Source organism: Durio zibethinus, chromosome 5 (genome assembly GCF_047325235.1).
Source record: "Durio zibethinus cultivar Kanyao isolate XHJ-2024 chromosome 5, ASM4732523v1, whole genome shotgun sequence".
Taxonomy (NCBI): Eukaryota; Viridiplantae; Streptophyta; class Magnoliopsida; order Malvales; family Malvaceae; genus Durio; species Durio zibethinus.
In genome coordinates this window covers 5,347,298-5,369,706 of record NC_143166.1, presented here as the reverse complement: position 1 = coordinate 5,369,706, position 22,409 = coordinate 5,347,298, and the positions used below count along the sequence as shown (strand labels likewise).

Sequence of the window (22,409 nt, the reverse complement as noted above, 5' to 3'; positions counted from 1 at the left end):
AGATAGGAGCACTACAGCTGAGCTAATAACTTGATCACTTTATTACTTGAACTATCAATTAATTTAGAAAAGCAAACTATATTAGACACAATATGCATATCTTCCTTTCAAATGTTTTCAACAAATATTCCTCCCAACATCTCGTACAGGAAACAAAAAGGCTCAGCCCATATCCAAAATATTTAGTGATTTCCAGTTGAAAGGAAATCACATCAACTCAAGGAGGCATAACACTTCCACAAATTAGTTTGAAAAAAATGAGTTGACTCTAATTAATCACATACATCAAGCTGTTTAAAATTTGTTGAATAAGTATCATAAAATATATGACAAAAGCTTGGTTAAGATCCACGTGTAGACAATTGCAAGAGAAGCACCAACTGGAATTGTCACACCCCAGGATGTCACAATCTCCCGCACCGTCTCTGCACGAACACTATTTAGTCCCCTCGCAAAACCAACTCCCATAACTGCTCCCACTAAAGTGTGGGTTGCTGAGATAGGCAATCCCAGCTTTGACGCAAAGAGAACGACAGAAGCTGCAGCAAACTCAGCTGCAAAACCTCTAGTTGGCGTGAGTTCTGTTATCTTCTTCCCAATTGTTGCTATCACTCTATACCCCCATATCGTTAGCCCTGCTACAATTCCAAATCCTCCCCATGCGAGAACATCATTCGGGATAACGATCTCGGTTCCACTGGCACCTCCTTGAAGAATTGATACTGCAGCAGCTAGAGGAGCTATCGCATTGGAGACATCATTTCCACCATGGGCAAATGACATGAAGCAAGCTGACAATACCTGCATGTATCCAAAGACCCCATAAACTATTCCAGTTGGGTGCCTTTAGGCCCTGCAACATCTGAGAGAAGCCCCAGATTTTTATTCTGAGTATTATTCTCTTGTGGCTCTGAATCTGGTGAAGTGGATTTGACAAGGAGATGACCAAGCTGTTTTTTGATAATTTCGAAAACTATGAGCGCCCCAGCTACTCCACAGCCCAGAGCCTAGGCAAGCACCATTGGAAAGCTCCTACTTAATGGAAAGGCTGCAAAAGAAATCCCAGTTACACCCAGAAAAACTGCAACTGGTGCTGCCGCAGCTGCCGCTTGTCCAGGATTATGAGCACTGTAAACAAACTATGGGAAAACAAGAAGAAACGTTGTAAGAACAACTGAACAAGAACTTCAATGATGGAAAAGAAGTTACCCGATAGGTGTTTTTCACATATTGCATATTAAGTAATATAAACAGTTAAACCCACCACTTACAATTGAACACGGATTTTCTTTTGTTCTACAACTTAATGAAATTCAAGCCTCCTCTTGAAGCAATATAAGTTTTTGGCAAATTTTACCCAGAAACAGAAAATTCCCTTGTAAACAGTAAACAGGAAGCTAGGCTGGCCAATATTCTAAAGAGAAAGAACATACTCTGCGGATGCATTTGTAGACTAGAAATGACACCATTGCTCCTATTATGGGTGAGATAACCCACGATGAAGCTACCCTTGCCAATGAGCTCCAGAAAACAGCACCAGCTCCCCCATAAACCAGGCCAAATCCAACCATTGATCCTACTATACAGTGCGTGGTGGAAACTGGCCAACCATAATATGATGCAACCTGGGTAACACATAAGTAATACATAAAGAATGACCAGAAGATAAAAGTGGAGAATGCACTAGCCTACAAATGTTACAGGAGCAACTGCTTTCAAAGTCAGGCCTTAAACAAAAGAGAAATAATATAGTTAATGGTTGCATGCCAGGACAGGTGTAGCTACAAGTATAGTTTCATTTAATCCAGAGTTCTTTTGATTGCTGAAAACTTCATTTTCTTGCCTCAACCAAAATTCTTGATTTTTTTTTTTTTGTACATTTTGAAATTAAGAATGTTAAACACACAAAGATCATTGATTGAGTTGCTGCAGGATTCTTGAATCTGTTGCATTTGCAAGAACAACTATTAAACAAGCAAGCGGATGATTATCCACATTGTCTTAATTTCCTTATAATTTTGAAGCGTATCAGTCTTGCATTTTTTCTTGAGAAGTTTATGTACCCTCATATTTTACTATCTGTGCACTACTCATTCTCGTGAGAAAAGAGAAAATGGGGCTAAAGAGTAGGAGCAGCAAACTTTTAGTCCCGAGTCGTCTCAAATAATCGAGATGATAAGCTTGGAAGATGCTTAATACTCACCTGGAAGACCAGTGAAAGACATACGTATGCAGACAAATTCCATGGCTTCAGACAAATCCTATTCTTGGATCCTTAAACACTTTGTCTTCCATTATTTTATAAATTATCCTATCAAAATGGTTTTTAAAGAATAGTTCCTCAGTATATTCTCCCTAAGATTGTTGGTAAGTACAAATGTGTTGACATTAATTGGACTCCAAGCCAATGAAAGCACAATCGATATTTACAATGTCAATGCATACAAACTCTGCTCTACAATCGATATTTACAATGTCAACGCATACAAACTCTGCTCTGGCTTCTTTATGTGTACATTGAAGATCCGATGTAAAAATACTTATGCCAACTGTCTTGATACTGTTATAAACCCTGAGCCCTTTTACAATAGTTGTTGGATTGTTACACAAGGATGACCGCAAAACAACAACCCAATCTAACTTGGATTATAAGAATCTAATAGCTTTGTTGATGATAGCAATCGCAGGGATCATAATAAACAAGAAAACTAGAAAGATACTGCAAAAATACTTTGAATAAATACACTGATAATGCATCAAATATAAATCCAAAATTTAATCATCAAAGTTTTTAATTCGCTCAGTTTTTTATCATAAGCATACAGAGTGGAAAGCATAAGGTAGGAGGAAAACAAGTGTAATTTGGAAAGAATTTTCCTTAACAACACTAAATTGCACGGATTGCCAACTGTGGCATCACTAGTGTAGGAATTTAAAGTTTTTTGAATTGTTTTACTACTAAATAGTTGAAGTACATTGCCATGGGCAGAGAGAGGCAATAAAATCAAGAACTTAGCCAGATCCATCAATTTTGTTTCAATAAGGCTAACAATTTGTTTATGATCTTGCCATGTTTGTTAGGAAAATGGGACCCAGTCCCATGTAAGTGGTTTTAGACCAAGTAAAGGTCATGGGCTTTGATCTTTTATTTTATACAGAGTCCTAGCTACTTAATAAAAAAAGAGGTGGGGTTGTTTTAGGTGTGTGTCGAAAACCAAGCAGAGAAAGAAGAAAAGCCAGGAAAAGCAGAGAGAGAAAAAAGAGAGGGGAGAGTTGGTTGAACGGAAATCAATCTGTGGTCCGATTGAGTTGAAACCTTGTCAGGAGGTTTATGATTCAGAGTTCTACATTCTGAACGGTGAAGATCGGGTTTGAAGCTCTCTAGGAACAAATCTAGGGTGTATTTGTTGAGTCACTTATTTGGTGAGATTTCTCCAATTGTTTCTCTAGTTGTTGATTAGCTCTAGTTTTAGCTAGAGAAGAACTTTGTATAACTATTATTTGATAATGAAGATTTTTTGGTGGCCCGTGGTTTTTTCCTCTACACTGGAGGGTTTTCCATGTAAATCTTGGTGTGCTTTATTTTTCTTGCGTATTTGATTATTGATTGCTGTCTATTGCTTCTGTATTGTTGTGATTATTGCTTCAGGCGCAACAAGTGGTATTAGAGCGATGGTTATTTTGAGACATCGATACAGAAGTAACGCAAGATAGAAGTAAATTCTATTTGAGATCATGGAGGGTGATACAGGTTCCATGATAAAATTGACAGCATCGAATTATTCAATTTGGAACCTATGATGGAGGATCATCTATACTGCAAAGATTTGTATAAGCCAGTATTGGGAGATTCGGCTAAACCAGTGGATATGAAAGATGAAAGCTGGAAGAAGCTAGGTAGAAAAACGCTGGCTACAATCAGAAAATGGGTTGATATCAGCGTGTTCCATCATGTAGCGCAGGAATCAGATGCTCACGGACCTAAAGAAGAGTCCTGAATCCCACATCGAACATAATAGGAAGGTCCCTGGGGTATAAAAGGGTTCACACCATCTCCGCCTTGTGAGGCGCCTTTTGTAGGACAAAACCGTGACCAGGGGGGGCCAGAGCGGACAATACCTCACAAGGGTGTGAACCGTGGTGGTCAGGCTGATCCGGGACGTCGGAAGGGTGAATGCCCGGGTCTCGGAGCTGCGTGAGTTCGGAGCTTAAGTTTCGACCTGTGACAAGTGGTATCAGAGCCAGCCCTATACCGTTCGATCCACGTCGAGCACCTCAAGGGAGGCAGGTAGGGTGGCCAGCCTTCGTAACGAGAGCGTCACGAGGTTGGGTGCGAGAGAATGTCACGAACCTAAAGAAGAGTCATGAATCCCACATCGAACATAATAGGAAGGTCCTTGGGGTATAAAAGGGTTCACACCATCTCCGCCTTGTGAAGCGCCTTTTGTAGGATAAAATCGTGAGACTAGAGGGGGGTCAGAGTGGACAATACCTCACAAGGGTGTGAACCGTGGCGAGAAGGCTAATCTGGGACGCCAGAAGGGTGAATACCCGGGTCCCGGAGCCGCGCGGGTTTGGACCTTGAGTCTTGACCCGTGACAGTTGATATCAGAGCAAGTTTGATTTTACGTGCTTGTGTTGTGTAGGTTAGATCGTGATTGAGGAGATGGCATCCCAAAGCGATGTTGCTAGCCAACAACCAGAGGCCCAGGAGCATGGGCGAAGAAGAGGCAAGAAAGCTGGTTCTAGAGATATCTGGTCTACCATGAACGGTAGGCTGGCCAAGGTGGAGGTGACCATAGGCAACATGGGGGAGAAGCTGAAGGAAGTAGAGACTCACATTGCATCGCTAGACTCCATGGGGGAGGAGATCCAAAGTGAGCTAGAAGCTGCTCTCAACAATGGCCTGGATGTGATCACCCGAAAGAATGAATCCTTGGAGGTAGAAGTGCTGACTTTGCGAGATAGCATGGAGGCCATGCGCCAGCGGATGGAGGAGCTTACCAGTGAGCTCGTTACTTGCAAGACTGCCATTGGGAATGGCATGTTTGCTGGAGTGTCCAGATCCAGATTGGATGTCCCCAAGCCTAAGGAGTTCAAGGGGACTAGGGCGGTTAAGAAAGTAGACAACTACCTTTGGGGTATGGAGCAGTACTTCCAGGCCATGGCATGTAAGACGAGGCGATAAAGGTAACCACTGCTGCTATGTATCTCACTGATGTAGCCTTATTGTGGTGGAGGCGCAGGTGTGATGATGTCAGGCGTGGGAACGCCAAGATTGGAACCTGGGCAGAGTTCTAAAAAGAGTTCAGAGAATAATTTTACCCAGAGTATGCAGATGATGAGGCACGGGCAAAGTTGCGCAGGTTGAGCCAGCAAGGGAACATAAGAGAGTATGTTCAAAAATTCTCTGAACTGATGCTACAGATCTCGGATCTAGGCGAGAAGGACGCATTCTTTGCTTTCATGGATAGGCTGAAGCCGTGGGTGAAGCATGAGCTACAAAGGAGAGGAGTTCATGACTTGGCTAAAGCCATGACTACTGTCGAAGCCTTGATAGAGTTCAAGCCTCTGAACAAGTTCGAGTCTACCAAGCCCAAGGGTAAGGGCAGGGACGATAGGGATCGAAAGAAGCAGTCCAATGGGAAGGACTGTGACCGGGAGTCCAAGGATGGAGACCGAGACCGTTCAACTAAGGATGGCGAGAGGAAGCCATCAGTAGGCAAGTGGAAAGCAAAGGGGGACCGAGAGCCACTAGCATGCTACCTATGTGGAGGGAGCCACATAACGCGTAATTGCCTGCAGAAGGGCAAGCTGGCTACTGTAGACAAGGAGTCTGACGAGGAGCCAGAGTCAGAGGCAGCAAAGCTTGGGTCGTTGGTGCTCAATGCTGTCCAGAGTAAGGGGAGCCGTAAGCCAAAGGGCTTAATGTTTACGGATCTGATGGTTGTGGGTCAGAAGGTGAGCGCACTGGTGGACACAGGGCCTCACATCTTTTTATTTCAGGTGATGGAGCCCGGAAGCTCGGACTGAAGGTGCAAAAAGGGACTGGTACCATTAAAACGGTGAACTCCAAGGAAGTTTCAGCCATTAGAGTAGCACGGGGAGTGGAGTTGCAGCTTGGAAACTGGAAAGGCAAGGAGACCATTGAGGTAATACCCCTTGACGACTATGAGTTTGTGATTGGGTTGGATTTCCTTGTTCGGATTAACACCCTCCTTGTGCCTTTTACCGATTGTGTTTGCATCTTGGATGCACGGTGCCAATGCCTAGTACCATTGAGGAGAGGGTCTGGAGTTAGGTCGAGGGTGGTGTCAGCCATCCAATTTGCCAAGGTGGTAAGCAGACAAGAAGACACCTTCTTGGCAGCCCTAAAATATGATGAGCCAAGGGAGAAGGAGACCGAGACACCCTTGGAGGTGCTAAAGATGCTGAAGACCTTTAGTGATGTGATGCCCGTAAAGCTGCCTAGCAAGCCACCAGCCAGAGCCCTTTACCGAATGTCTCCACCAGAGTTGGAGGAGTTGAGGAAGCAGCTCAAGGAGTTAGTTGATGCTGGCTTTATCAGGCCATCGAAAGCACCCAATGGTGCACCGGTTCTATTCCAGCGCAAGCATGATGGGTCGTTACGGCTGTGCATAGACTACCGAGCTTTGAACAAGCTGACCATCAAGAACAAGTACCCCATCCCACTCATTGCGGACTTGTTCGATCAACTTGGAAGCGCAAGGTGGTTCACCAAGTTAGATTTAAGGTCGGGCTACTATCAAGTCAAGATCGCGGAGGGAGATGAGCCCAAGACAGCATGTGTCACTCGGTATGGTTCGTATGAGTTCTTGGTGATGCCTTTCAGACTCACGAATGCCCCAGTAACATTCTGTACCCTTATGAACAAGGTACTTCAGTCGTTCCTTAATCGGTTTGTTGTGGTTTATTTAGATGACATTGTGATCTACAGCCAGACTTTGGGAGAGCATGTAGACCACTTGAGACAGGTGTTCGAGGTGTTACGGGCACACAAGCTGTTTGTCAAGAGGGAGAAGTGCTCATTCGCCCAGCAGGAGATCCCGTTCTTTGGCCACATAGTGGAAGGTGGCAGGATACGCATGGATGAAGGCAAGATACAAGCCATCCTGGAGTGGCAACCGTCAGCCAAGGTCACTGAGTTGAGATCGTTCCTTGGGCTAGTTAACTACTACAGGCACTTCATCAAGGGTCACTCAGCAATAGCCATGTTATTGACTGACTTGCTCAAGAAAAGGAGAGCATGGGAGTGAAGCGCAGGGTGCCAGGAAGCCTTTGACAGGTTAAAGCGAGTTGTGACCGAGGAGCCAGTCTTGGCCTTGCCAGACCATGCCAAGCCGTATGAGGTGCATACGGATGCATCAGACTTTGCCATAGGGGGCGTGTTGATGCAAGAGGGATGTCCAGTCGCGTTTGAGAGCAGAAAGCTGAACGAGACTGAACGTAAGTACACGGTCCAAGAGAAGGAGATGACTGCAGTGGTGCACTGCTTGCGCACTTGACGCCATTACCTGTTGGGGTCGAGGTTCGTGGTGAGGACGAACAATGTGGCGACCAGCTACTTTCAGACGCAGAAGAAGCTGTCCCCCAAGCAGGCGAGATGGTAAGATTTTCTTACGAAATTTGACTTTCAGATGGAGTACAAGTCGGGGTGGGCGAACCTAGTGGCAGACGCCCTAAGCAGGAAGGCTAACCTTACTGCCATTAGCCAACCAGAGGGGTCACTGGTGCCGTACATCAAGGAGGGACTTGCGCATGATCCTACAGCCAAGGCTTTGATGGAGTACGCCCAGCAAGGTAAGACTAGGTGGTTTTGGTTACAGGATGGTTTGCTGTACACTAGGGGCAGTAGGCTATTTGTGTCGCAGCACGAAAAGCTCCACAAGGAAGTTTTGTAAGAGTGTCATGATTCAAGGTAGGCTGGATACCCAAGAGTGAGCCGCACCTTAGCGCTGATCGAGGACCGGTACTACTGGCCGCACATAAAGACAATGTGGAGGCCTATGTGAAGACTTGTCTTATGTGCCAACAGGACAAGGTGGAGCTCAAGAAACCAAGGGGTCTCTTGGAGCCATTGCCAATGCCAGAGCGACCATGGAAGAGTGTTTCTCTGGACTTTATAGTCAGTCTACCCAAAGTAGAAGGGTTTGAAAGCATAATGGTAGTGGTGGACAGGTTTTCCAAGTATGGAATCTTCATTCCAGCAACCAAGGAGTGCCCAACCGAGGAGGCAGCTCAATTATTCCTGAAGAACATGGTGAAGTACTGGGGAGTGCCGAGGACCATTGTTAGTGATCGAGACGGACGTTTCACGGGCAGGTTCTGGACTGAGTTGTTCAAGCTGTTGGGGTCAGACTTGAACTTTTCCACCAGCATGCATTCGTAGACCGATGGGCAGACAGAATGAGTGAATGGACTATTAGAGGTCTACTTCAGGCACTATATGAGTGCCACACAAAGGGACTGGCCAAAGTTGCTAGATATTACGCAGTTTTCCTACAACTTGCAAAGGAATGAGGCAACGAACCAGAGCCCGTTTGGGTTATGACAGGGCAACAACCACTAACACCCGGTTCGATTGCTGTAGGTTATACAGGGTCGAATCCAGCAGCATACAAGTTTACCAAGGCATGGCAGGAGCAAACTGACTTGGCTAGAGTTTATCTACACAAGGCGGCCAAGAGGTTGAAAAAGTAGGCAGACCAGTATAGGCGAGACGTGCAGTTCCAGGTTGGAGACTTGGTGTTGGTGAAGTTGCATCCCATTGTGCGCCACAGGGGGCTGCACAAAGGCCTAGGCCGGAGGTATGAGGGACCTTTCCGAGTAGTCAAGAGAGTAGGCAAGGTTGCTTACAAACTGGATATGCCACCCAAGCTGAAGGTACACCCGGTGTTCCATGTGAGCATACTCAAGCCATTCCATGAGGATGAGGGAGATCCAGGACGGGCAGAGTCAAAACGTGCGCCATTGGGAGCAAGGTCCTCATATGAAAAGGAAGACCACAGCATCATAGCTGACCGAGAGGTGAGACGAAAGAACTATCAACCAAGACATGAGTACTTAGTGCGCTGGAAGGGACTTTCAAATAGTGAGACGAGCTGGGAACCAGCAGAGGACTTATGGCAGTTCGGGGATCAGATCAGGCAGTACCATGCAAAAGATACAACGAGGGCATTGCGCAATCAGGTGAGGGAGAATGTCACGCCTTGGGCGAGCGCGCCAGGCACATCAGGCAGACCAGCAGGCGAGCCAGAGGCTGAGGCCCGCAGACCAGGCGTACTGGCGGGTATCTGTGTGCAAAGCCTAGCAAACGAGCTCAAAACGCTCGCCCGATTTACAGGCCAGCCCATGAGACCAAAGCCTGGCATACAAGCTGTCCGCACCACATCCAAAAGGGCCCAAGGTGCTGGACACGCAAGGGAAGCTTCTGGAACCAGGCAAGATCAGGATCAGCATCCTGGCAGATTTGGTTGACCCTGAAAATCAGGAGCCAACATCTTGATTGATTGTAATCCCATGATTTTAGCCTTTATTTTAGGGATTTGCCATTAAGTTGTAGCTGGAGCCACAACTATAAATAGAGGGCTGCTCCACCCTCATTTGTACACCATCAAACATTTCTGTTTCAGTGAATACAAGAGCATTTCCAGAATTCTATCTTCCTGTCCTGTTTCTCTTTAACTTGCGTAATCAGCCCTTCCCATTGTTCTAGTGCCCGCACGCTTATGTTTTAGGTTGACTTAGGCATAAAGAAAGAGATTCCAAGCCTAAGGCCGCATAGATTCTGAGTCTAAGGTCGGAGCCCGTGACAGTTGTCACGGGTCGAGACTCAAGCTCCGAACCCGCGCGACTCCGAGACCCAGGCATTCACCCTTCCGGCGTCTCAGATTAGCCTTCCTGCCATGGTTCACACTCTTGTGAGGTATTATCTGCTCTGGCCCCCTGGCCTCACGGTTTTGTCTTACAAAAAGTGCCTCACAAGACGGAGATGGTATGAACCCTTATATACCCCAGTGACCTTCCTATTATGTTCAATGTGGGATTTAGGACTCTTTCTTAGGTCTGTGACATTCTCCCACACCCAACCTCGTGACGTCCTCGTCACGGAGGTTGGCCACCCTGCCTACCTCCCTCGAGGTGCTTGGCGTGGATCGAACGGTTTAAGGCTGGTTCTGATACCACTAGTCACGGGTCGAGACTCAAGCTCCGAACTCACGCGGTTTCGAGACCCGGGCATTCACCCTTCCGATGTCCCAGATCAGCCTTTCTGCCATGGTTCACACTCTTGTGAGGTATTGTCTGCTCTGGCCCCCTGACCTTACGATTTTATCCTACAAAAGGTACCTCATAAGGCGAAGATGGTGTGAACCCTTATATACCCCAGTGACCTTCCTATTATGTTCGATGTGAGATTTAAGACTCTTCCTTAGGTCCGTGACACAGAAATCAGATGCTCACATTATTTGGGAAAAATTGGCAGCATTGTATGAGAGAAAAACATGTATGAATAAAGTTATGCTTGTTAAAAAGATTACAACTTTACAGTACAGGGATGGACGATCTGTTACAAAGCACTTGAGTGATTTTCAAGATATATTTAATCGAATGACTACTATGGAGCTTAAGATGGATGATGAAATGAAGGTATTATTTCTTTTGGATTCATTGTCAGACAGCTGGAATACTCTAGTTGTGACTGTTCTTAATTTAACTCCTGATTATAAGGTGATATTGGAGATGGTATAGGACAGTATGCTTAATGAAAAAGTGAGGCGAAAAGATATAAACCCTGAGAATCAAGCTCTAGTCATAGAGAATAGGGTTAAAAACATCGACAGAGGTCAGGACTTAAAAAGCCGTGGTAAGTTTAAACATAGATCCAAATCTAAAGGTAAAGTGAAGTGTTTCCATTGTGGTAAGATGGGTCATATAAAACAAAACTGTAGAATCTTAAAACAAGAGCGAAAAGATGAGAAAGGTAAGAGTTCAGATGATGGCAATGTTACAGCAGTGAATTCAGATAGTGATTCAGTTACTTTGATTTGTACACATGGTGATTGTAATCATATTAGTGATCCCAACATTGAGTGGATAGTTGACACAGGAGTGACATATCATTGTGTTCCTAAGAGAGAGTTATTTACAACTTACAAAGCAGGAAACTTTGGTTGTACCAAGATAGAAAACAAAAATGTGTCGCAGATTGTTAAAATTGATGATATTGTTGTACAAATTAGTACAGGCTGCATGTTGACTTTGAGGGATGTCAGACACATTCCAGATATGAGAATGAACTTACTTGCTATTAATTTCCTTGATAATGAGGGATATGAAAGTCGACAAAAGAATGGACAGTGAAAGCTTCTCAAAGGATCTATGGTAGTTGCAAGAGGAAAACTATGCTACACAATGTATACGACATGGATGCAATTAAACGGTAACCAGGTAAATACCGTTGAAAATGATGCTTCAACAAACTTGTGACATAAGAGGCTGGCACACATGAGTGAAAAGGGGTTACAGGTTTTGGCAAGGCACTCTCTCATTCCCTTGACCAAAGGTATGTCTCTCGATTCATGTAATTATTATTTGTTTGGTAAGCATTATAGAGTTTCTTTTCATAAAAGTTCTCAGAGAAAAGAAAATAGATTGGAATTAATTTATTCTGACGTATGTGATCCCATTGAGGTTGAGTCATTAAGTGGTAGCAGATATTTTGTTACTTTTATTGATGATGCTTCATGTAAGACTTGGGTGTATATGTTGAAATACAAAAATCAGGTACTACAGTATTTTTAAAAATTTCATGCCATGGTTGAAAGGATGACAGGGCTACCCTTGAAGTGTATTCGAACTGATAATGATGGGGAATACACATCTAAAAGCTTTGAAGAGTATTGCTCAAAGCATGGGATTAGGCATGAGAGGACAGAACCTGGAACACCGCAGCATAATGGTATAGCTGAAAGAATGAATCGCACAATTGTGGAAAAAGTCAGATGTATGTTGAGGATGACAAAATTACCAAAGCCATTCTGGGGTGAAACAATCAACACAGCTTGTTATTTACTTAACAGGTCACCATCAGTTCCTTTGGGCTTTGACATTCCAGAAAGAGTGTGGATAGGAAAAGATACTTCATACTCTCACTTGAAAATTTTTGGGTGTAAAGCATTCATGCATGTTCCAAAAGAGCAGAGGTCAAAGCTTGACAGTAAAGCTACACAGTGTGTGTTTATAGGATATGGTGATGAAGAATTTGGTTACAGGGTATGGGATCCAGTAAAGAGAAAGACAGTCAGAAGCAGAGATGTGATCTTTCATGAAAAAAAAAACCATAGCAAACCTTGAGAAAAATGAAAAGACTACACGAGTTATTGTTAAGTGTGATGTTTCAACACTGACAGGGATTTCACATAAAAGAGCCATAGATGGTGAAAATGAGCCAGAAACAGAACTTAGAGATATGAATGAGCCAGCCACAGTTGGTGATGAGCCAGATGCTATTAGTTTTGAGCAGGGGGAGCAATCCTCTCTACCTGAGAGTGTTGAGCAGAGGGAGCTACCTTCAGCATCAAGTGATGTAGAGTCTCAACCTAGGAGATCTACTAGAGAGCGCAAGCCATCTACCAGGTATCTAAGTTCAGATTTTATTTTAGTTACCAGTGAAGGAGAGCCAGAAAGCTTTCAAGATGTGCAGGCTACTTCGGATAGAGAGCACTGGTTAAAAACAATGAAAGAAGAGATGGAGTCATTACGAAAGAATGGTACTTATGATCTTGTTAAACTTTCAACAGGAAAAAGGCCATTAAAGAATAAATGGGTGTTCAAGTTGAAAAAGGATGGTGACAAACTAGTGAGGTACAAAGCTCGATTGGTAGTAAAAGGTTTTTCTTAGAAACCAGGCATCGATTTTGATGAGATTTTTGCTCCAGTTGTAAAAATGAGTTCTATTCGAGTGGTACTGGGATTGGCAGCTAGTTTGAATCTTAAACTTGAGCAACTTGATGTTAAAACTGCTTTTTTGCATGGTGATTTACATGAGGACATTTATATGAATCAGCCTGAGGGTTTTGAAGTGAAAGGGAAAGAGCACTTAGTTTGCAAATTGAAAAAAAGCTTGTATGGCTTGAAACAAGCTCCATGACAGTGGTACAAGAAGTTTGATTCTTTTATGATGAGTCATAACTATAAAAGAACAACAGCGGATTCTTGTGTGTATGTTAAATAATTTCCTAATGGTAACTTTATTATCCTATTATTATATGTTGATTGCAGGACAAGATGCTAGTATGGTTTGCAGGTTGAAAGAACAATTGTCTAAGTCCTTTGATATGAAAGATTTAGGTCCAGCAAAGCAGATTCTTGGTATGGACATTATCCGGGATAGGAGAGCTGAAAAGTTATAGTTGTCACAGGAAAAGTATGTTGAACGAGTGCTTGGTAGATTCAACATGCAACATGCTAAATCAGTTAGCAGTTCACTTGCCAACCATTTTCATCTAAGTAAGAAATCTTGTCCAATGTCTAAGGAAGAGCAACTAGCTATGTCTAGTATTCCTTATTCTTCTGCAGTCGGTTCTTTAATGTATCTTATGGTTTGTACAAGGCCTGACATTGCTCATGCAGTTGGTGTAGTGAGCAGATTTCTTTCTAATCCAGGGAAGATTCACTGGGAAGCAGTGAAATGAATTTTTAGATATTTAAGGGGTACCTCAAAAATGTGCTTGACTTATAGAGTTTCACAACCAGTTTTAGAAGGGTTTACTGATGCTGACATGGCAGGCGATCTTGATGGTAGGAAATCTACTTTAGGGTATTTATTCACTTTTGCAGGAGGAGCTGTATCTTGGCAGTCTAAGTTACAGAAGTGTGTTGCTTTGTCAACTATAGAAGCTGAGTATATTGCAGCAACTGAAGCATGTAAAGAAATGCTTTGGATGAAACGTTTTCTTCTTGAATTGGGGTTGAATCAGAAAGAGTATGTGGTATTTTATGATAGCCAGAGTGCTTTAGATTTGAGTAAGAATACCATGTACCATGCTAGAACAAAGCACATTGATGTTAGATATCATTGATTACGTTCAGTGATTGAAGAACATCAGATGTTATTGAAGAAAGTCCATACTGATAAGAATGTAGCAGATATGTTGACTAAGATACTTCCCAAGGAAAAGCTTGAGCTTTGCAGTAATTTGGCCGGAATGAGTTCCCTGGCCAAGGTAAGTTCCAAATGAAATTGCTATGGTGATGAATCTCCTTCTAATGGGACTGGAGGGGGAGATTGTTAGGAAAATGGGGTCCAATCCCATGTAAGTGGTTTTGGACCAAGTAAAGGCCATGGACCTTGATCTTTTATTTTACACAGAGCCCTAGCTACTTAATAAAAAAAGAGGTGGGTTGTTTTAGGTGTGTGTCGAAAACCAAGCAGAGAAAGAAGAAAAGCCAGGAGAAGCAGAGAGAGAAAAAAGAGAAAGGAGAGTTGGTTGAACGGAAGTCAATCCGTGGTCCGATTGAGTTGGAACCTTGTCAGGAGGTTTATGATTCAGAGTTCTACATTCTGAACGGTGAATATCGGGTTTGAAGCTCTCTAGGAACAAATCTAGGGTGTATTTGTTGAGTCACTTATTTGGTGAGATTTCTCCAATTGTTTCTCTAGTTGTTGATTAGCTCTAGTTTTAGCTAGATAAGAATTTTGTATAACTATTATTTGATAGTGAAGATTTTTTTGGTGGCCCGTGGTTTTTTCCTCTACACTGGAGGGTTTTCCACGTAAATCTTGGTGTGCTTTATTTTTCTTGCGTATTTGATTATTGATTGCTGTCTATTGCTTCTGTATTGTTGTGATTATTGCTTCAGGCGCAACAATATTGATATGTCTTCAACAGCAGAGAACTAAGGTCATAATCAGAACATGCTCTTCAGTAATTGAATCTCAAGCAATTTAGATTAATCAAGAAAACTAAAAATTTAAAGCAGATCAACTTTCTATCAAAAGTACGAAATTTGGAACAGATGAAGCTCAAGAAAAGCACCTGCAACCAAGTACCAGCGGCTGCGAGAGAAGAGAGCAATCCAGCAAAAAGCAGACTATCCTTCCCTTGAAACACGCTAGCAACAAGAATTCCTTTCTGCATTGTACTGGTCACATGAGTTCCCATCAACAATGCTCCAGAGAACTCCAAAAACGCTGCCGTCAACACAGCTTGGCGCAAGGTCAATGCACCTGATCCCACTGAAGTTCCCATGGCATTAGCCACATCATTGGCTCCAATATTCCAAGCCATGTAAAATCCAAGTAAAAGTGTTGCATATGATAAAAACTTGGTCTTTAAGCTAAGCCCTTGACCCAAAGATGTCATAAAAATATGGAAGACTCAAAGCTGCAAAAGCTATGAATATAGCAATAGCAGAAGCAGTTCTTGAAGATACATGAAAGGCTTCAGCCATTCCAGGCAGGTCATCTTCATTGGTTTTAACATCTTCTTGATGCGTTTCAATTCTGATTCCTTGATCATTTTGCCCTTTCTCACCATCTGCCTCTGCAAAAGAAGATATACTTGCAAAAGGTTGATTCAGTTTGGAGTTCGTTAAGCTCAAGATAGGAAGATAAGGCCTGGTTGGAACTTGGAAATGCCTGAATATAATATTCTCTTTCTTGGGTAGTTGAGTTCCATTGTAACGGTATTTAGGAACATGTAAATGAGGATGTCGCGTGATGTTTCTGGCAGAAGGTAAACAAGAAAAGGGAGTGATGTCTTAAAAGTATAAGCAAAGGGGGTAAAGTTGGGAAAAGAGAGAGAGAAGAGAAAATGAAGAGTGTTATTCAGGTGAATTATTGGCCATGGAATTTGGAAGAGAAAAGGAAGTAGGTGGAGGAGGAGGAAGAGTGGAGGAGTGTGCATCTTTAGTTTTGGGTTGTTGGCGTACGTCTTTGGTTTTGGGTGTGGAAAGGGAGGTGCGTCAATGGATTTGATTTAGCTGCGTGCTTTGCTTTGCTTTGCTTTGGTCGATTCAAATGAGTGGCGGGAATGGCTTCTTGGAGTGTCGTCTCTCCACATACACGATTTACGCCCCCCACAATTTCTACATTCAGAAAAAAATCAAGGAAAATAATCCAAAATGGAGATAATTAGATAATTGTGTCATCCAAAAACATTTGGCTTTTCCCTTCTTTTGTCAAAACCATAATATATCCGAGCTTAAGTTAGATAATTCATGCAAGGGCAATATTCAAAAAGTTTATATTTAAATTTTAATATTTGAAATTTTTTATTTTTAAATTATGATTTTTTATTAAAAACCTAAAAAAAAAAATTATCTTCCAGCAAAATGTACAAGAAAAAAAAAATACAATAGCATCATGAAGGACGTTGAACTTGCAAATTGCAATCTCCGACTCCAGTGACATTAAGCATACATACAACTTTTCATTATAATAATAATTAAAAAAAAAAACCGTTCTTTCAATTTCTAAGGCTTTGTTGAGTTGATTTTGTAACTTAGTTTCAAGAAAAAAGGTTGAGTTTTATAATTTATTACTCTTTTAGAAAAACTATTATTAGAAAATAAAAAGTAAAATATAAGGTCAAAATTCATTAAAAATATCTTAAAAAATTAAATCTAACATCAATTTATAAAATAATTAGTATATAAAAAAGGAATTATGTATTTTTATTTAAAATAATTATATATTTTATCTTTAATCCTTCAAAATTGTTATTTATTTTTTATTGAAACATATTTTTTATTTTTATTTAAAAAGCAATAAAATAAAAAACTAACCAAATACATAATTCTTCTTAGTTACAAAAAGACATAGCTATTTGTACTATATATTACATAAACTTTTTCATATATTCTTACATAACATGGTAAGAAGCCATTTAGATCAAAAAATTTCTGCCCTGCTAGATCTCAGTAATCAAGAAATCACTCAAGCTAGAAAAGATGAAGACGGTCCAAAGGTTGAATTATCTGCATGAAGGGTGGCACCAATTGGTGCTCCACTGTGATATCAAGCCCAACAACATATTATTGGGCTCTATTATGCCTGGAAGGTTAGCAGACTTCGGCCTTGCTAAATTTTTCTGGGATGCCCATGACCCTGTGGTAACCAGGCTAGTGAGCACACTAGGATACATGGCCCCTGAATTGGTCTCGTTAGGACCAACTACAACTACAACTATGGCCAGTGATGTATGTAGTTTTGGCTTGAGGTATTACTTCTGGAAGTTCAACAATTGAAATTGACCGACATCTCATTGGCTGCGTGAGGAGTTCGCAACTGAAGGGAGGATTTGTAAGGTAGCAGATCCAAGAATTAAAGGAGAGTACAAGGACTAAGACCTGGAAACTTTTGAACAGGAATGTAAATGATATATTAGTATTCATAAATTATTTGAATTCGACTCATTTATTATTGAGTTGAGTTCGAATTCGAATAGTTCAACTTATTGATTGAGTCAAGTTTAAATATTTTTATTCTCGGTTTTAATAACTCGCGAGCTTAATTGAGCTTTTATATTTTAATTATTTCAATTGATATTCAAACTCGAGTTTGAACTCGAGAATAAACAATCAAGTTTTTATCGAATATAAAAATCGAACTTATTTTTACACGTTAATCAAGCCTAATCGAGCAAGCTCGAATAATTCGATTTTTATCTCAAATCGAGATCAAGTTAAAAAAACCTCGATCAAGTTCAAGTTAAGTTTCAAGCTTTAGAATCGAACTTGAACTCGAGCTTAATATTGTATTAATTCGAACTTGATCGATTACACTTTTACTTTTGAATACGATGGCGAGACACAACATAAAAATAACAAAAAATCATATATCATATTTGAAAATTTATGTTTTGTATTTAGTTATGTCATATAAATTTTAATATGATATCAGTTGTGTTTTATATGTATTTGACATATTTAACATATGTAAAATACGAAAAAATACGTTTAATTAAATCGTTTCATATAAATATATGTTTAACATGTATAAGACATGTGAAACATTTTTAGTTTAATCATATCAAACGTGTACATGTTTAATATATTTAACAGTTAAACATATTTGATACATTTAACACATTAAAAATATTTTTTATATTTATCTTAATTTAATATAATATATAAAAATTATTTTAAAATGTTTATTATGATAGCTAATTACATATTTAATATAACCATATAAAGGTTACTTTAAATATTTAACTAAAATACACATTTGATATACAATTATTTTTTTACATCAGTAATATAACTATAATATAAATAATAATATTAATCTGATTGTAGCTTATTATTTTAGATTTGTTGGTGCTACAAACAAATAGAGTTATGTACACATTTATGATTTGATTGTTTTTGTTCTTTTGTTAAAAATTTGTTATAGATAAAATATAAAATTTTTGTTGAAAATAAAATATAAAGTTTTACTTTTATACGGATGAATAAGTAGTTGTGTTGTAATTTGTACTATATTTTAATTGTTTGTTTATTTTTAATCAATTTATAATATTATTATTTAATTTGGATGTGGGTAAGGGAGTTACAATTTTATTTTTATTTATGTTAAAATTATATTAATAAAAATATTTTCTGGTTTAAGTAGATTATAAATAAATTTTTTGACCAATGATTATAAATGGATTAATGTTATGTTTGTCATATCTAATCATATTAATCATATCGTGTTAAATAGATTAATGTTAGACATGTTAATTATATAATATCGTCTATAGCACATAAATAAATATATCATGTTTATATTTAAAATTTAACATATTAAATAATTCATATCTTGTTTATATTTTAATTATTGTATTATATCTCATTTCCTGATTGACATGAGACATGATACAAATCCACTAATTACTATATCCAATAGATCCAAAGTAAGCCATCTTCTCGGGACTATTCAACATTAGTGCTTGAGCCAATTCTTAGTGCTGCTTGGGAAGATATATCAGAAATATATAATACGATAATAAATTTCACATCTCAGTCCTAGAACATGACACTGTTTCTAAGGATGATTATCTTGTAAATTGAGTAGTATTTTTAAACTCTACAAATTGATCATGATAATTATTTACACTTATCTTCAAATATTTATGTCAATCTATAAGACGCAACTCATTCCTTTAAAAACAATGTAAAGTTTAAAATTTTCGTTGTCAATGTTCATAGTAATTATCTTTATTTTTTGCAAGAATAATTATTTTTATTTTTTTATTTGATAAAAGATGATTCAAACTAAATTCTTTAAATAAAGAGATATACATATAAATGACTGGACGGTGTTATCCTTATTTCTATAAGTTAGGATTGTTGTCATCTTATCTTGTGACTGGTTCGATCATTTGTCCATAAAAGATTTTGGATTTTTTTAATAGAAGACTTTTTTGTTATTTAAAAAAAAAAAATCGTGATGGATCTTTTTCTATTAGAATTGATGAAAAAACAACCACTGGCACAACTCGAGATAAAGACAACTCGAGATAAAGACAAATCGAGAGTGGAGGCTTAGGATAGTATAGTTGATCAAGTAAGCACCCAGAGATTTACAAATTATAAAGGCCAAGAACCCTGGAAGGCTGATATATCAACACCAGGTTACATTGATAGGTTGAGTCTGATATGTTCGATGTCTCTTTGAATTGAAAATTTTCTTTTTCTTGGTTTTTTGGATCAAATACGTACAGCTGAGAAAAGAATCCTGTTAATGCCAAACTCCATCCAAGGAGTGGCAACCAGCCATTGTTAAACGTGTTTGGCATGGACAAAGTGCTTGGTTGTTATGCTTTTTTTTTTTTTTTCATTTTTAATCATACGAGGAATGAACGTGTTAGGCTTTTAATTGGAAAGGTCATTTGCTTGCCTGATTCTTGAGCATATGCCATATTGAAAACCTATTCTGATACGAACTTGTGCCATTTCAAGCAACAGCTTCGATAGGAAGAAAGTAAAGAATAAATACGCCGTATGGTGCAGCTAATTTGTTGGAAGGCGACAGTTCAAAGGCTGTCAGAACACGAAAGTCGTCTATGCAGATTTCAGCATATGTAAAAGTCGTCGTTTCATTGATTTATTTGTTGTTTATTTCGCGTTTTCAACCTTCAGTTTCCCCCAAAGCCAAAAAATTAAAAAAATTTCCGTTTGAATGCAACAAGGAACCTTGGCAAATCTTTGGACTCTTTCACAAGTACTCGAAAATAGAGAGGCTTGGGTTCCCCTGATCGCGAGTTTTATAGAATCATAAAGCGAATGTTCTTGTTCCAAGCTTTCAACAGTCAAGAAGGCGGCCCACTCCGCCTACTTGGCCAACAATTCTAACAACTTTGTATTACCTATTCCCACATCGAAGGAAGCGTGCCCATCCCTTGCCCACCCTTTCACACGTCTTATCCAATGAAGTTATGCCACGTCAGAGAATTGATATGGGCCTCTCACAAAAATTCAACCACATTCCTATCGTGGCATAATTCAAGTGGTCCTACTGGATGGCCCCACTGCTGGCAGCCAGTCAATCCACGCACCGAGAATGATTCTGTCCACGCCCTTCCGTTCCCTCCATTCCATCCCATGGCAAGAGGGTCAGAACTCAGAATTGCAACGTTGGGTGGGACGCCTGCTGTCGGCCCCCAAATGACTGAAACGCAGCAAGGCTAAGCAATGGACATTTCCAGATATTGAGATGCATTTCCTTTCAGGTTCCTTCGTGTTCATAAAGAAGGAAATAAAGTCATAGGAGGGGTTAGATTCTTTCTTTCCCTATTGGCCAATTGGTTCTCCTTTTCTCCGAACTTCCATCCCTTCTTGATTTAGATTCTTTTAACTTTCGGCTTCTTTGTTTGCATCCGTGAACAATGTTGTATTTTCCTTTGGGAAATTATTTGATATTATAATAGCATATGTTTTTAATTTTATAAGTAAGATTAATAAGGTGATATATATTTCATTTTTTTAATTAATTTTTTTATGTTTTTAAATATATTTTAAAAGATATGTCTCATTTTATTAACTCTATTTATAAAATTAAAATTTTTTCTGTCAATATATTAAATAAAATTTTTTATAAAATTAACTATTACAAATAAAAATTATAATAAATAATTTTTAGTGCTTATCAAATAAAAAAAATTAAACAAATCAACCAAACAATCAATCAAACATAAAATTAAATTACATTTCCATTCGATTAAATTTAAATCTGGGACGTAAAAATAATCAGAATAAAATATTGAGAAATATATAGATGCAAAGGAGGAGGTATATTTGAACTGATTTCTAAATTTCAAATCTATTGATTTCATTTTTGACCGGCTACAAAGTTTAGGAAACTTGATCTGCTTTTTCAGCTTTTTACTTTTAAAATTCTTAACACTTTCACTTTCATCACTTTTTTTCTGTCCTTTTTATACTTGCGTATGTTTCGCTAATATTGGAGGGCCCACAAAACTTCTAATCAGTCGGCAAAAGCATATCCGGAGCAAGGCAGGAACGCCTATAAGAATCATTAAGAGGTTTGGTCAACGTCGGCAAATATTACGTGCATCATGGTCCGACGTCCACCAAAGCCTGGCCACACCAAATGATTAGGTGCATATGACGCACACTGTATGTTTTCCACCGCAAATCATGTCCAACGTTCACCGCCCGTGGCCCCAGTTTAGTGTCTCATCTCAAGATTCCAAAATTACGAGTCAAGAAAACTTTAGAAAGATCAAAGATAAGACCATGACCCACTTTTGGGTTGACATTTGCGGCTCATACAATGGACCAATGTATGCCATTCCCAACTTGGCGTGGTCGCGTGTTAAAGCTCAGGCTCTTTGTCACTCATCCAATTTACAAGTGGTAAATTGGGCCCATGCCACGCGTGAACAAAAATGTAAGGTCCGGGTTCTAACCGCATATCCTATCCCAAAGAATGCTGCTACAGGGCCGAGCGAAGGGAAAGGCAAAATATTATTAAAATGTTTAATTTGGTGGGAATTTGGAAGGGAGAAAACAACAAGAAGTTGCCGCATCCAGACACAAGTTTTTGTGGGTTTTGTCTGCTATGTTGAATTATGAATAAACCACACCATTTTTGGAAAGGGGAGTTACCATGTAAATTGTCACTTTTTTGGGGGCTTTTTTCTTTTTATAATTGGGGCCTATTAAAAATGCCCTAATTGCAACATTAAAGGGACAAATGTATGTCGCATGACATGATTCTCTCATCAAAAGGATAAGGAGATAAAGGCGGATGTGCTCAGCACCTTTGGGAAAATAACACGAAACTGATATAACTAGTATTTAGAGTGAAAGGATATACATCTTTGGCTATAGCCATAGGGGCATAGTAGGACCCCATATGGCCCCTTCCAAGGACTTCT

General features: G+C 39.8%; 1 protein-coding gene across 2 annotated transcripts; it reads right to left on the bottom strand.

Moving 5' to 3' along the window:
* Positions 1 to 284: 284 nt before the first annotated feature.
* Positions 285 to 16,058, bottom strand: LOC111282372 (inorganic phosphate transporter 2-1, chloroplastic-like). Of its 2 annotated transcripts, XM_089760756.1 has the most exons (4): positions 15,457 to 16,055; positions 15,060 to 15,259; positions 1,434 to 2,311; positions 285 to 1,139 (listed from the first exon to the last, which is right to left on the bottom strand). In XM_089760756.1, exon 4 carries the CDS (start codon positions 805 to 807, stop codon positions 316 to 318), a length of 492 nt encoding a protein of 163 aa, XP_089616882.1. In that variant the 5' UTR covers positions 808 to 1,139; positions 1,434 to 2,311; positions 15,060 to 15,259; positions 15,457 to 16,055; the 3' UTR covers positions 285 to 315. The 2 variants fall into 2 exon arrangements, with proteins under 2 accessions (XP_089616882.1, XP_089616880.1); XM_089760754.1 differs by lacking the exons at positions 285 to 1,139; positions 1,434 to 2,311 and adding exons at positions 2,318 to 3,072; positions 14,894 to 14,919 and having other exon boundaries at positions 15,060 to 16,058.
* Between the last annotated feature and the right edge of the window lie 6,351 nt (positions 16,059 to 22,409).

Coding starts and splice junctions, on each gene's coding strand:
- LOC111282372 (XM_089760754.1), bottom strand. CDS start 15,386: ATGACATCTTTGGGTCAAGGGCTTAGCTTAAAGACCAAGTTTTTATCA. Junction 14,920..15,059: donor CCGCTGGTACTTGGTTGCAG/GTGCTTTTCTTG, acceptor TTATGACCTTAG/TTCTCTGCTGTTGAAGACAT. Junction 3,073..14,893: donor GCTGTTGAAGACATATCAAT/ATTGTTGCGCCT, acceptor TTCCTAACAAAC/ATGGCAAGATCATAAACAAA.